Source organism: Otolemur garnettii, unplaced genomic scaffold (genome assembly GCF_000181295.1).
Source record: "Otolemur garnettii isolate 467f Iridium unplaced genomic scaffold, OtoGar3 scaffold00038, whole genome shotgun sequence".
In the NCBI taxonomy this organism is placed as follows: Eukaryota; Metazoa; Chordata; class Mammalia; order Primates; family Galagidae; genus Otolemur; species Otolemur garnettii.
The window spans coordinates 10,471,899-10,484,586 of NW_003852433.1; the positions used below are offsets into that span (position 1 = coordinate 10,471,899).

Consider the following 12,688-nt stretch of genomic DNA (forward strand, 5'->3'; position numbering starts at 1 on the left):
ACAAATGGGTGGTGTTGTTCCAATAAAACTTTATTTATGGACACTGAGATTTGAATGTCACATACAAGATTCTTCTTTCGATGTTTGCCAACATTTTAAAATGTAAAAACCTTTCTAAGGCTACAGTTGGCACATATAAGGTTGGTTAAGCAGGCGGGGGTCAGACCAAGCAGGCCACTGTGGGACATGGTAAGAGTCAGAGGAAAGCAAAGTCTCTTTATTCCTCTAAATGTAAACCCACCAGGGCAGACCAGAGTACCAAGTGTGAGAAGCAGCTTCCTTCAGCTCACGGAAGATCATCAGGTTTGTTTTATTTTCCCTTGTAACAAGAAAGGGCACACGAACAAAACGGCGCGCGCGCGCACACACGCAAACACACACACACATACACATATTGAGGCAAAGAGAGGACGTGCACAGGTTCACGGTGACGTCTCTCCAGCAAGCACTGAAGGTTGCAAAGTTGCACGCACACCTGCTCCCGGCCGCAGCGCACCTGCTGGGCAGTCCGCGGGTATTGTCTCGCGAGAGCCGTGCTGTAGTAGGGCCCCCGCCCCCACCCAGCCACCGTGTCCCTCTCCCCGCCCCCTAGCCCAGCCCCCGCGCTCCAGCGCTATCCCTGCCTCCTCCTCCGCCCCCGGGAGCAGCCTGGGCCCGACGCGCGCGCTGCCCCGCGTCCCCGCCCGCCGATCGCTCGCTCGCTCTGTCGCACGCACGCCCGATAGTAATGTCACTTTGCCACGCGAACTCCGCAGCCCCTACAAATCCTATCCCCCGGCCTTCTCCCCGGCCAGGTGCGCGAGCCTGCGCGCTCCTCCTCCGCCTTCTCCTCCGGCGGGTCCCCGGCGCGCCAGGGCCGGAGCCCGGCTGGGGCGGCTGCGCGCACGGCGCCTCTCCACCAACCCGCTCCCCGGCAGGTCCCTCGCTCGCGCTCCATCCCTCGCCGGCGCTCCCTCACTCCCCCCGCCCTGTGATTGACAGGCAAGATGTCGGTGTGGAGCGAGGCAGGAGCGATTGCAGCAGCCGTCACCCCCGGAGCCCGGCGGCGGCACCAGCAGCCGCAGCAGCGCGGGGAGGAGACAGCAGCCAGCCGCAGTGGCCGCCGCAGCCGCGGGAGCAATGCGGACAGCATCTTGAGAACACGCTAAAGCACTCCAAACCTTGGACCATGCCGTGCCACTGCAACGGGGAGGGGGGCAAACCAGATTTTTTTTTTGGTATAAAAGCAAGCCAGCCAAAAATAATATAATCTTGTCCTTCAAGACGCCGGTGTGTAAAGAGTGAGCGCTATTTTCCTTCTCCTCCTCCTCCTCTCCCTCCTCCTCCTTTCTCCCTCCTCCTCTCTCGCCTCCTTCTCCTCCTCTTTTTCCTCCTCCTCCTCCTCCCTAAGTGTACAGACAGCATCACATCACCTGGTTTGCTTCTGAGAAGCAGCATCTCTCCTTTTCAGGGACCAGAGACTCCGAGACAGGAGACATTCTAATGGAGTCTGCTTGATACCCCAAAATAAAATAATAAATTCTGACTCTTGTCCCCTCCTCCCACCCCACCCCCTCAGCCCTGTGTGAGATGTTGGATTTCTTCTTCATGAGACATTGTTGAGAAGTCGCAGTGGTTGGAGAGAGGCGTAAGGGTAGACTACCTCTACCCCCCCCACCCCCCTTTTTTCTCTCTGGGAGGAGGAGGAGGAGGGGAAGGGGGATTGCAGAGCAAGCGATGGATGAGGAAAACATGACGAAAAGCGAGGAGCAGCAGCCTCTGAGTTTGCAAAAAGCCTTACAGCAGTGCGAGCTGGTCCAAAACATGATAGACTTGAGCATCTCCAACCTGGAAGGGCTTAGGACCAAATGTGCCACCTCCAACGACCTCACACAGAAAGAGATCCGGACCCTGGAGGTAGGTGTCGCCTACGGTGGGGTGTGTGGGGGGAGCAATCCTTCTTCCCTTCTCCTTTCTTGTCTTCATCCCCTGCCCTTTTCGGTCCGTTTATGGGGGTGGCGGGAAGCGGGGTGGGTGAGCAAGGTGTGCACGCGATTCGGTTTCCTGTGATTATCTCCTTGGAAAGCCTGGGCTGGATGTCCCTTCACTGTGCTGCTGTCTGTGGTCTATGCTTGGCTGGGTGGTGGTAGTAGTAGTAGTAATTGTTATCCTTTATTTATTATTATTGTTGCAGCTGTTAGCGTTATCATTTGCTTCCTCTCTGAGGAAGGAGTTCTTTCTCTTTTTTCCGCTTGTGGGTTTGTTTATATGCCACGGGGGCTTGTGTGCCGGCTAAGGCATGAAGGCGCTGCAGAGAACCCACGTGACCTTGCGCATTCTGCAGGTGGTCAAAAGGTGGTTTTTGCTCGCAGATTGAGGCTGTCTGTAAAGGTAGACCTCTTCTTCTCTCAGCTTCTTTCCTCGTCCTCCTTTTGCTCCTTGAATTTTTTTTCCCCCGGACCCGTGGTGGACTTGTCAGGAGGGAAGATGCATGAAAAAAAAAAAAACAACATTGAATTACCCATTTGAATCAAATCATTTTGATGCAGTGAGCTGTTGTAGGCCTAAAACGTATAAAAGAGACAGAAAAAGAGATCCCTGGACCAGCACACGTAGGGGTGTGGGAGAATACTCTGGAGCCTCTGTGGGATGGAGGGAAAGGGGTCGGGGAGGAGCAGCAGTTATCTTTGGCTTGTAACAATCTCTCTGGTAGAACTTGACAGGGAGTTTGAAGCAGTTTTTTGGGGGAGGGGATGGATGCAAAGTTATTCAGAAAGAAAATGGCAACAATTATTTTTTCCAAATACCATTTGGAAAAAGGAGGAAGGCTTCAAGAGCCCCAGAAAATGCCTGTTGTCCACAAAATCAGTGGACAGCCACATTGTTCAAATGTCTGATGGGTTCAGTTCACTTCCTAATTTCAAACCAAACCAGCTGTACTCATGGCTTGATTAAATCTGGGGACTCCCATTAGCTGGCATGTGCCAAGGGCGGTGGCACTGGAGCCACAGGCAAAGGGGTTCCCCCTGTGGTGGAGTGGGCATGGGCCGTGCTCCCAGGTTCACCCTGTCTCTGGCTCAGGAGTTTCCAAGGCCCGGACCTGTCAATCCCTACAATCCCTTGTAGTTCCCCCGTGCCGCTGTTCTAGTCTGGATGGGCATTTTTCTGAGATTCACTTTTAGTTCTTGTGCTTCCACGGTTTTAAATTTGGCCAGATGTCACCCAACATGTAGGAGGTTATGCCTCTGACAGAGGAGTCTGTGCACGTGTGTGTGCGCGTTTGAAAAGTCTGCTTGCCGTCCTCCCATACATGTTTATGCACCTGTCATCTGGGAACATGATCCTCAGAAGCGAAATAAGATCAATGTCAAGGGGTTTTGGGGGAGTGGGATTGTGTCGGGAGGCACAAGTATTGCCTTACTTGGACCTTGGGAGGCCAAGTGAGGCTGGGACTCTGCTACTGGAAGGAAAAATATGGGATATTTTGACCCAGCTTTCCATCTCTGTCTGAACAGTGTTTAAGAGCAGATTCACTTCAGAACTGCCGGCAGTAAATAAATACCCCCAAATAAAGACCCTGAGGGTCTTTCCTCTTCTTCTCAGTCAGAAGTCCCCAAATGTCAGTTAGTGTATTACTGTGTAAGTTTCTCCAGAGTTTTCCTTTTTCCTCTTTTCCAATGCTTCATCCTCTGATAACTCCCTGGGCAGGAGTCATTGGGGCAGTGGGCATACTTCCTTTCTGCCTGGTACTTTTCTTTTTAAACTTAGAGGGTGGAGGCATTGGTACAGTAGTGGTGGTGGGGTTACATTTATAGGGAATGCATCTGTTTTTAGTTCTCTGGCCCCAGAATGCCACAGAGCATGCCAACCACTGTAATCCATATTGCCCAGGGAATGGCCTTGAGCAATTATTCCAATTTAGACTTCCCAGATATCTAGGGCTAGGCAGAGCCACTGCAGAGAGGCTGGTGACTCAGGGTCCAGCCAAGTCCAGCCAAACCTAATACTTGGATCCAAAGAGTTTCCTGTCCCAGCAGTTGTCAAATTTTGTGTATCAGAAACACAAACAGGCATGAGGGTGCCTGTTAAAATATAAGTTCACAGCCTCTAACTTAGAGATTGTAAGTCAGTTGGGATTGGAGATATGGTCCAGGAATATATATTTAATAAAAAGTCCAGGTGTTTCTGATGTATGTTTTCCTATTCACACTTTGAGAGATACAAATCTATTAGGAGAAGAATGTCATATTTCAGCTATTAAATGGTGAAACCTGCTTGCTCACAAACACTAAGGTATACTGAATTGGCTATCCTTGAAAACCTTGATAATAAGCAATATTTGGTAACATGTATACACTCCTGTAGAAACAAAAATAGGCAGTGGACACTTGGCCTTCAAGAAGCAGACTTCATGGTTTGAGAGACAAGGCTGGTAATCTCTGTGTGAAATAATGATAAAGTCCAAAGAGTAAATAATATGGGGAATAGCATGTGGAGTCACTGGGAATGTGCTCAGCTGCATAAAATGGAAAGCCCACCCATCATGGTGGGGCAAATAATGGTTTCTTTTACTCACACAAGAAGTCTGGAGGTATATAGCTGCTTAGGCTGGCTCAGTAGGTCAGTGATAACAGGGCTAATGCCTTTGGGAATCTTCATGACTTTTCCTTTATGGTTGCAAGATGGTTCCTACAGCTTCTTAATGTATCCTGTATCCAGGTTCAAGATGTAAGAAAGAGGAGGATGAGGTGAATGTGAAGGAATAAAGGGTTATGTTTCAAGAAAACTCTGCAATATAGATTCCCTAGGATGCCTTTTCCTCCCCCTTGCAAATGATGAATGATGTTTAATTAAGTCTTTTTGGCCAGAATTGGGTCAAGTGACTAGTCCTAGCTGCAAGAGAGTCTGACAGGTGGGGATATGATTACAGCAGGGGTTCTCAACCTTCCTAATACAGTTCCTGTGGGTTGTGACCCACAGGTTGAGAACCATTGGATTACACCATCATGATCTTAAATGGATCATAATCTGTTGTTTGGAGTAACCTTTTGGCATGCCATACAAAGTCAGGATTTTGTTTGCAGGGGAGAACGTGCCAGTAAAAAGCCAGTGATGTCTGCCACAGTATATTATTAGGAGATGTGGTGGAAAAGAAAACTCATGATCTTTGGAATTAGACTGATGTAGTTTTGGATTTTAGCTTTTATACTTACTTTATCTTAGGCTAATGATTTAAGTTTTCTGGCCCATAATTTAATTTTTTGGGCAAAAAAGCAATAATATAATATTGCCTATCTCAGAGGACAGCTGTAAGGATTAAAAGAGTGACAATTTCAAGGATCTAGCACTATCTCGAATGCAATGCCTGCAGGTGCTAAATAGATAGCAACTGTTATGATGAAGGTGATTAGCATTATATAGTGTGGAATAGGAGGCCTGGGAGGGAACAACTCAGATCAGAGGGAGGGAAGAAAGAGCTTGGGCAGCATTTCCAAAGTGTGCTCTGTAGAACTTTAATTCTGTGGGGTGTTAGCAATTTTCATTCTTTCAATAAATGCTGAGATCTAGGCACTGTACTGGATGGTGATGGTCAACAAGTATTTTGTGGACAAGACAAATGTTGTGGTTAATAAGTTTGAGAACGGTTGAATTAATAAAAGGAAAACAGGCATCTTTACCGCAGGATTTCTTAGAGCCTTTAACGTGCTGTATATGTGCATTGGGCCTCCAAGAGAGGCTGGAGTCTGCAGTATTTCTTTTTCCCAAGGATTTCTCTTGGGATTTTTCTTCCATAGAATACACCTGAGGAAACATTTGGTAAAGCAGTCAGGGAAGTCTTTTTGGTTGGGGAGATGGGGATTTGGAGTGGGACAAAGGATGGAGAGAGTTTAGATTGCAGCGAGAGGGGAGGGCTCTCTAGACAAGAACAACAAACAGATGAAGGTGATATCAGGACGTCGTGGGGGTAGTGGTAGGGACCATTCTGCCCAGAATGGAGGGTTCTTGATAGTGAGTCATAGGAAACAAATTTAGATCACTAACTCTGGGGGTCTCACTAAGGATGAGAGAGTCAGGAACAAAGTTTCATCACTTTGAGGGAGGAGGTAGAAGTCTTCAAATGTTTTGGAGTGAATACAATAAAAATAATATTTAAAAGTTAGTCTAAAGGCCGTTGACAGCGGGGGCTGGCAGGCATTTTCTGGAAAGGGCTAGATCATGCAGAGTTTAGGCTTTGTGGCCCCTGCAGTTTCCAGCACAATTGCTAGACTCTGCTGTTGAAACATACAGCAACCATGGACAATATGTATAGGAATGGGTGGGTCGGTTTTCCAATAAAACCTCATTGGTGAATCCTGAAATTTGAATTTGATGTGATTTTCACATGTCACAAAATATTATTTTTCTTTTGATTTTTTTTTTAACATTTAAAAATGTAAAAACTATTCTTAGTTTCCAGGCCTTACAAAAACAGGCGGTGAGTGAGATTTGGGCGATGGGGTGTCTGGTCTATGGGAGGATGGGAATAGGAAAGACACTGCAGGGTGGGGACCAGCTGAGAGGTGAGCAAGTGACACTGGACTGGGAGAGCCCCGGCCAAGTGGAGAGAGCTCTGAGCTGGACTCTATTTTGGTTAAATTGCAAAGGGAGAGAAATATCAGGAATCAGAACTGGGGATAGATAATTATGGAATATCCTCACACAGCAAGGGCATCATAGCCATTCTTTGGTCTTTATATGTTCTACTTCATTTTCTATTTCTGTGTAATGAACTATCCCTAAACTTAATTATGTTTGGGAAACTTTGGACTTGAGACAACAAATTACTATTTTCGGTGGTTCTGTGGGTTGAGCTTGGCTGGAAGGTTCTTCTGCCCGTCTCGCCTGGGCTCACTTGAGGCCACATTCAGCTGGCAGAAGGAGTAGGGGATGGGACAGGGGAGCTTCTCTCTACGTGGCAGCTCTAGTGGGATATCCTGGGTTTCTAGAGAGCAATAGCAGAGGTTGCAAGAAATCTTGGGATTTGGAAGTCACATCATGTCACTTCCACTGCAGTTGTGAGATAATGCAAGTCCCATGGCCAGCCTGGAAGTAGGGGATGGGTAAATAGACAAAGCTGCCAAGTTAGGGTGTTAATTAGAATAGGCTGTACCAGGTAGACCCCTAAATGTTGGGTGGCTTCAATATGGTAGAAGTGCTTTTGGTTCATAAAACAGTGCAAGATGTGTGGTCTTGGTTGATCACTTGGTTGGGCCATTCTCGGATTCTCGGATGGGTTCAGGCTTCTTCCATTCGCATGTTTATAATTGTTTGCATCCAGACGGGTGAGAAAGTATGAAGAAGGCACAACCACTTAAAAGCCCCATTCCTTGAAGTTACCCTCATAAGTTCTGCTCGCATTGCCTTTGCTAGAATTTATTCACAACACTGCAGCTGTGGGCCCTGGAGGAGGGGAAGACAGTTTCCTGATAGTAGTTTCTGCCAAAGGTCACCATACATACATACATGGGGAAATGGGGAATGGTAGCTAAATGCACCTTTATTTACAAAACATTCATTATAAAATTTTACAAAATATTTACAAAATATTTCTCTGTGTTGACATATAAAAATATAAAATATAATATGAGTTTGTTAATTTTTCCTACATATGGAGATTTTCAGGACAGCCAGTAATGATAAGCTATTAACTCAGTTATCATATTGGTATGGAAAAAGCCACCCCCGAACTTAGTGACTTAAAACAATAATCATTTATTTGCTTATGTGCCTGCAATTTGAGATGGACTCAGCTGGCCAGTTCTGCTGGGGTCAGTCATGTGGCTGTGTTCACCTGGTGACTCAACTGGGGCTGGAGGGTCCAAGATGGCCTTGCTCACATGACTGGAGGATGGCTGTACTATCTGATTTCTCCAGGAGGACAGTCTAGATTTCTCTCCTGGTAGCTGCAACAGTGTTCCAGGTTTCATGCTCCAGTACACAAGTCCTTCCTAAGCCTGTGCTTCTGCCATCTTTGCTGGTTGACCAGAGCATGTCATAGGGATAAGCTCAGGGTTAGTGTAGCTGTGGATTCTAGGAGACATGGTTCATTGGTCGGCGGAGAGGGGAGGGAATGAGCAGTCTGTGAACAATGCACTACAGCTATAAAAACAGAACAGAATGAAATGAAAAGCAGGAAGAGAGAGGAACCTGTAAGGGATGATCAAGGAAACCTTGAGGAGGTCTTACTGGCTCAAGAAAATAAGCCACAAAACATCCAGGGAGAGTGTGCAAGGCAGAGAACAGCAGATGCAAACTTCTGGGGTGGGAATGTGCTTGGCATGTTATCGGAACCCCCAAGGAGACCACTGTGATTGGAATAGAGTGGCTGGGTGGGGACGGGGTGAAGACCATGCTGGGAGACAGAAGCTGGTCATAGAGTATCTTTGCTTAGATGTTTGAATTTTGTTCTTTGGTAGAAGCCCCTTTGAACAGGGGTGGGACTGATTTATGTTTTTAAATGAATTTCTGATTGCTGCAGGGAAGATAGACTGTAGGAGGTCAGAATGGGAGCAGAGTGATAAATTGGAAGTTATTGTGGAAGTCCAAGCTGGTGATGACCTCACTTTGATGGGGTTAGGGTGGGACAGGTGGCTGGATTCAGGTCAGGTACACAGGACGTGCTCCTGACTGGATATAGAGAGTGAAGGAGAATAAGGAATTGAAGATTATTCCTGGGTGTCTGGCTTAAGCACTGAGTGAATGGGGGTGCCCTCATTTGAAATGTGAAGGCTGGAGTGGAATAGGTTGGGTTTCACCTTCAAGTCCTGCTTGACATGTTACGTTTGTCAAGTAGATAGCTGATGATGTGAGCCTGCAGCTCTGAGAAAGGCTGGGGATGCGAAGTTCATTTACTGTGTCAGGAACATGTTTTCATATTCTTAAAGTCTTATTTGAAGTGGCTGCATGGTGTGATCTGGATGTCCCATAATTTCTGTAGTCAAAATTCTATTGGTGGGTGCTTCTGTTTACCCTTTTCTTTCTTTCTTTTTTTCTTGAGACAGAGTTTTACTATGTTGCCTGGTAGAGTGCGGTGGTGTCACAGCTCACAGCAGCCTCCAACTCTTGGGCTTAAGCAATTCTCTTATCTCAGCCTCCCAAGTAGTTGAGACTACAGGCGCCCACCACAATGCCTGGCTATTTTTTGGTTGTAGTTGTCATTGTTGTTTGGTAGACGTGGGCTGGGGTTCGAACCCTTCAGATTCAGTGTATGTGGCTGGCGCCCTAGCTGCTAAGCTACGGGCACTGAGCCCACACTTTTCCATGATTATAAACAATGCCATAGTGAACATCCTTGTGGTTAGTCCTTGTTCAGTTCTTAGAAGTGGAGGTGATGGACCAAAGAATATGTAAATTTTAGGACCTTATTTTATTTTAGTGTATGTTTGTTTTTTTTTGAGGGTGAGTCTCACTCCATTGCCCTGGGTAGAGTGCTGTGACATCATCGTAGCTCACAGCAACCTCACATTCTTGGGGTCAAGTGATCTTCCTGCCTTAGCTTCCCTAGTAGCCAGGTCTACAAGTGCCCACCACAACACTGAGGTAGTTTTTCTATTTTTAATAGAGACGAGGTCTCACTCTTGCTCAGGCTGGTCTTGAACTCCTGAGCTCTGGCAAATCCTCCCGACTCAGGGACCCAGAGCATTAGGATTACAGGTATGAGACACTGTGCCTGGCCCAGTGTGTGTATATTTTATCATCTGAGAGCTCACAATCAAGGAGGCAGTTGTCTCAGGTCAGAATATGATCTGAGACAACAAAGATTTTATCTTTACTGTTTCTAGTTGGGAAGGTTCTGTGAATTGGGGGTGACAGTGGATGTCCTTGGTTTTTTGCACCAAGTGGCCAGCCTGTGAGAACCTGGCTTCTTCCTTCTGCCTTGTTTTCATGAGAGAGCGCATGTGTGTGTCTGTCTGCATGTATAGGCAGTTCATAATTTTGTGTCAATGACAAACGTTATGTCTGAGGGGCTCACCACTACCTCTGGGTTTGGGGCTTGTTATCTTTCTCCAACTAATGGGTAGAAAACAGAGGAGTCTTCCTCTGCTCAGAGAATGGGTCATTTTCTGGGTTCCCACCCACTTGGCCTCAACTGTTGGGAAGGAGGGTTGGGGCCTGGCCTTCCTGCCTGTCCCCACTGTGCTGCTATAATGTGGGGATGGGGTGGTGTTGAGAGGCCCAGGAAGACAGGGGACAGACACATGGCGGGTGGAGAAGCTGAGGGATGGGAGAAAAAAGGGATAAAAATTGAGAAAATCAAAGCATGGAATGATTTTTTTCCTTCAGTGGGATTTCCATGATGCCTGGAATGTCTCTCCAGTGGGTCGTGCCCACCACTGTGGTTTACAAGTGAGTTCCCTGGGGTTTAGAGTCGCCGACTTAACTCACACTGCCATAGGAAGACAGCCAGAGACACAGGAACAGAGAGGGGTGCGCTGCCCTAGGGTGACACCCCAAAGCTTGCACGGCATGGATGAGAAGGAGGAAAGACGAGAGTGAGCAGCGGGCAGAGGGGAGCTCGGACGTTAGTGGCGATGATGTGATAAGAGCCGATAGCTAAGGGATTAACGGGAATCCAAATGATAGAACACGCTGTTGATAAAACGCTTTCTTTTGCGGCCTGTTATTGGTGATGATTATTCAAGAGAAATATAAGACTTCTTGGGAAACAAAGAAGGGCATTCACGGAGGTGAGGGAGGATGAGATGGAGAGAGGGAGATGTTTTAGACCCCACTGACCGTGTGGCAGGCATTTGTTCCATGTGCCTTTTGACCAACTGAAATGTGGCAAGTTCTAGTTGGAACGTGCTGTTGGTATCAGTGACACCCCAGATTCTGAACTCTTCTTCTGAAGGAAAGAATGTCAAATATCTCATTCGTTAATTTTTTTATGTGGACACATTGAAATAATATTTTAGATAGATTGGGTTAAATATTATAACACGCAGTAAAAGGAATTACACCTGTACTTTTGTTCCTTTTTTCCCCCTCCTGAGACGGCTAGAAAGTTTTATTGTTTTATTATTTCTTTCTTTATTTGAGACAGAGTCTCCGTCGCCCTGGGGTTGTGCCAGAAAACTTTAAAATACCTAGGTGGCTCACCCTTGTTTCTAGAGGGGACAGTGCTGTTTGGAGCTTTGAGGTGACTTCTCTGTTTTGCCGTAATAGAAGTCTTGTTCCTGAGGAAGACTGAAAATCTGGTCCCCCGAGAGTTACCAGGCAGCCATCGATTAAAGTGTGGATGCATTCCAAAGATGGATGTGTTCGATTTTCCTGAACCAGTACAGAAGTGAGCTGAAGACTCAGCAATGATAACTTGAATCCCTAAAACTTCAGAGGAGTGCTCCGAGCAGGAGAGACTTGTGTTTAGGAGGTCTTGAGCTCTGTGGAATGTTTGGGTGCCAGGCTGTTTGGGGACTTATCAGCTATGTAAGCTTGCTGTAAACAAGCTCCCTTTTTCTGAGCCTTAGTTTCCTTGCTTACAAAAGCAGGATCATTTTACACGGGATTGTTATGTGATGGAATAGAATTGTGCACTTGGTAGCTGAGCCGAGTGTCTGGTATATGGCAAATGCTTCATAATTGTTAACTTTGGTATTTTTTAATTATCCTTCATGCCACAGATTGTCTTCAGTGAGGTTAACACATCAGCCTTCTTGGTGCCGTCTTCGGTTGTATCGTTCTTTTATTCAATGTTTTTAAAATTTTCTGATATTGATCAAAGCATCTGCAAATATTAACTGAGCCCCCAATGTGTGAGAGGCAGGGGACCCACACAGCAAAACATGAGAAGAAGAATCCCCCCAGAAGCCTGGGATAGTGGCACACCCACTGTGCTGCAGGGGACAGAAGTGAACAAGATTCTTGACACTAGGTCTGGATCTTTGAATTTGCTCACAGATGACTCACCTCTTATCAGTGGCTGGCTGGCAGGCCTTAGTCTTTTTTTCTTTTCCTTCATTCTTTTGTAGACATAGGGTCTCACTCCATCACCTACGCTGCAGTACAATGGTGCAATCGTAACTCACTGTAACCTCAAAATCTTGGGCTCTAGTGATCCCAAGTAGCTAGGACTACAGTCACACACCACCACCCCTGGATAATTACAAAGTTTTTTTTTTTTTTTTCTTTGTAGAAATGGGTCTTGCTCTATTGCTCAGGCTGGTCTTAAATTCCTAGGCTCAAGTGACTGGCCCACCTTAGCCTCCTGTGTAGTTTGGGGATTATAGACGTGAGCCACCATACTTGGTCCAGGCCTTAGTCTTTAAAGCAGGTGCTAATCACAACTCTAAGTTGGATAACAAAGTACTAGCTATGAGGTTGGACCTTACAACTTTTGGAGCTGTCTTAAGCTTGTGTGGTGAAAAGTCAAAAGCTGTGATACCCAAACAAGTGAAAAGCATATCCCCTGGAGGTAGGAGGACCCTTAAGAGGTTATCCAGCCCCACGCTTTACCTAGGCTCCAGCTTTGTCTTGGTGAATCAGGCAGGTCACCAAAGACTACCCAATGTCTTTTTTGTTGTTGTTGTTTTGTCGAGACAGAGTTCTACCTTGTACCCTGAGCAGAGTGCAGTGGCGTGGGAGCTCACTGCAACCTCAGACTTCGGCTGCGGGCATCCTGCTGCCTCAGTCTCCGAAGCCGCTGGGATTACAGGTGGTCGCCGCGGCGCCT

General features: G+C 46.8%; 1 protein-coding gene across 1 annotated transcript in view; it reads left to right on the forward strand.

Moving 5' to 3' along the window:
• The first annotated feature begins 1,716 nt into the window (after window positions 1-1,716).
• KSR2 (kinase suppressor of ras 2) overlaps window positions 1,717-12,688 on the forward strand; it is a 424,985-nt gene continuing 414,013 nt past the window's right edge. Inside the window, exon 1 of the mRNA XM_003789934.1 lies at window positions 1,717-1,896. Coding sequence (XP_003789982.1) covers window positions 1,717-1,896 — 180 coding nt within the window. The remainder of the gene's footprint in view (window positions 1,897-12,688) is intronic.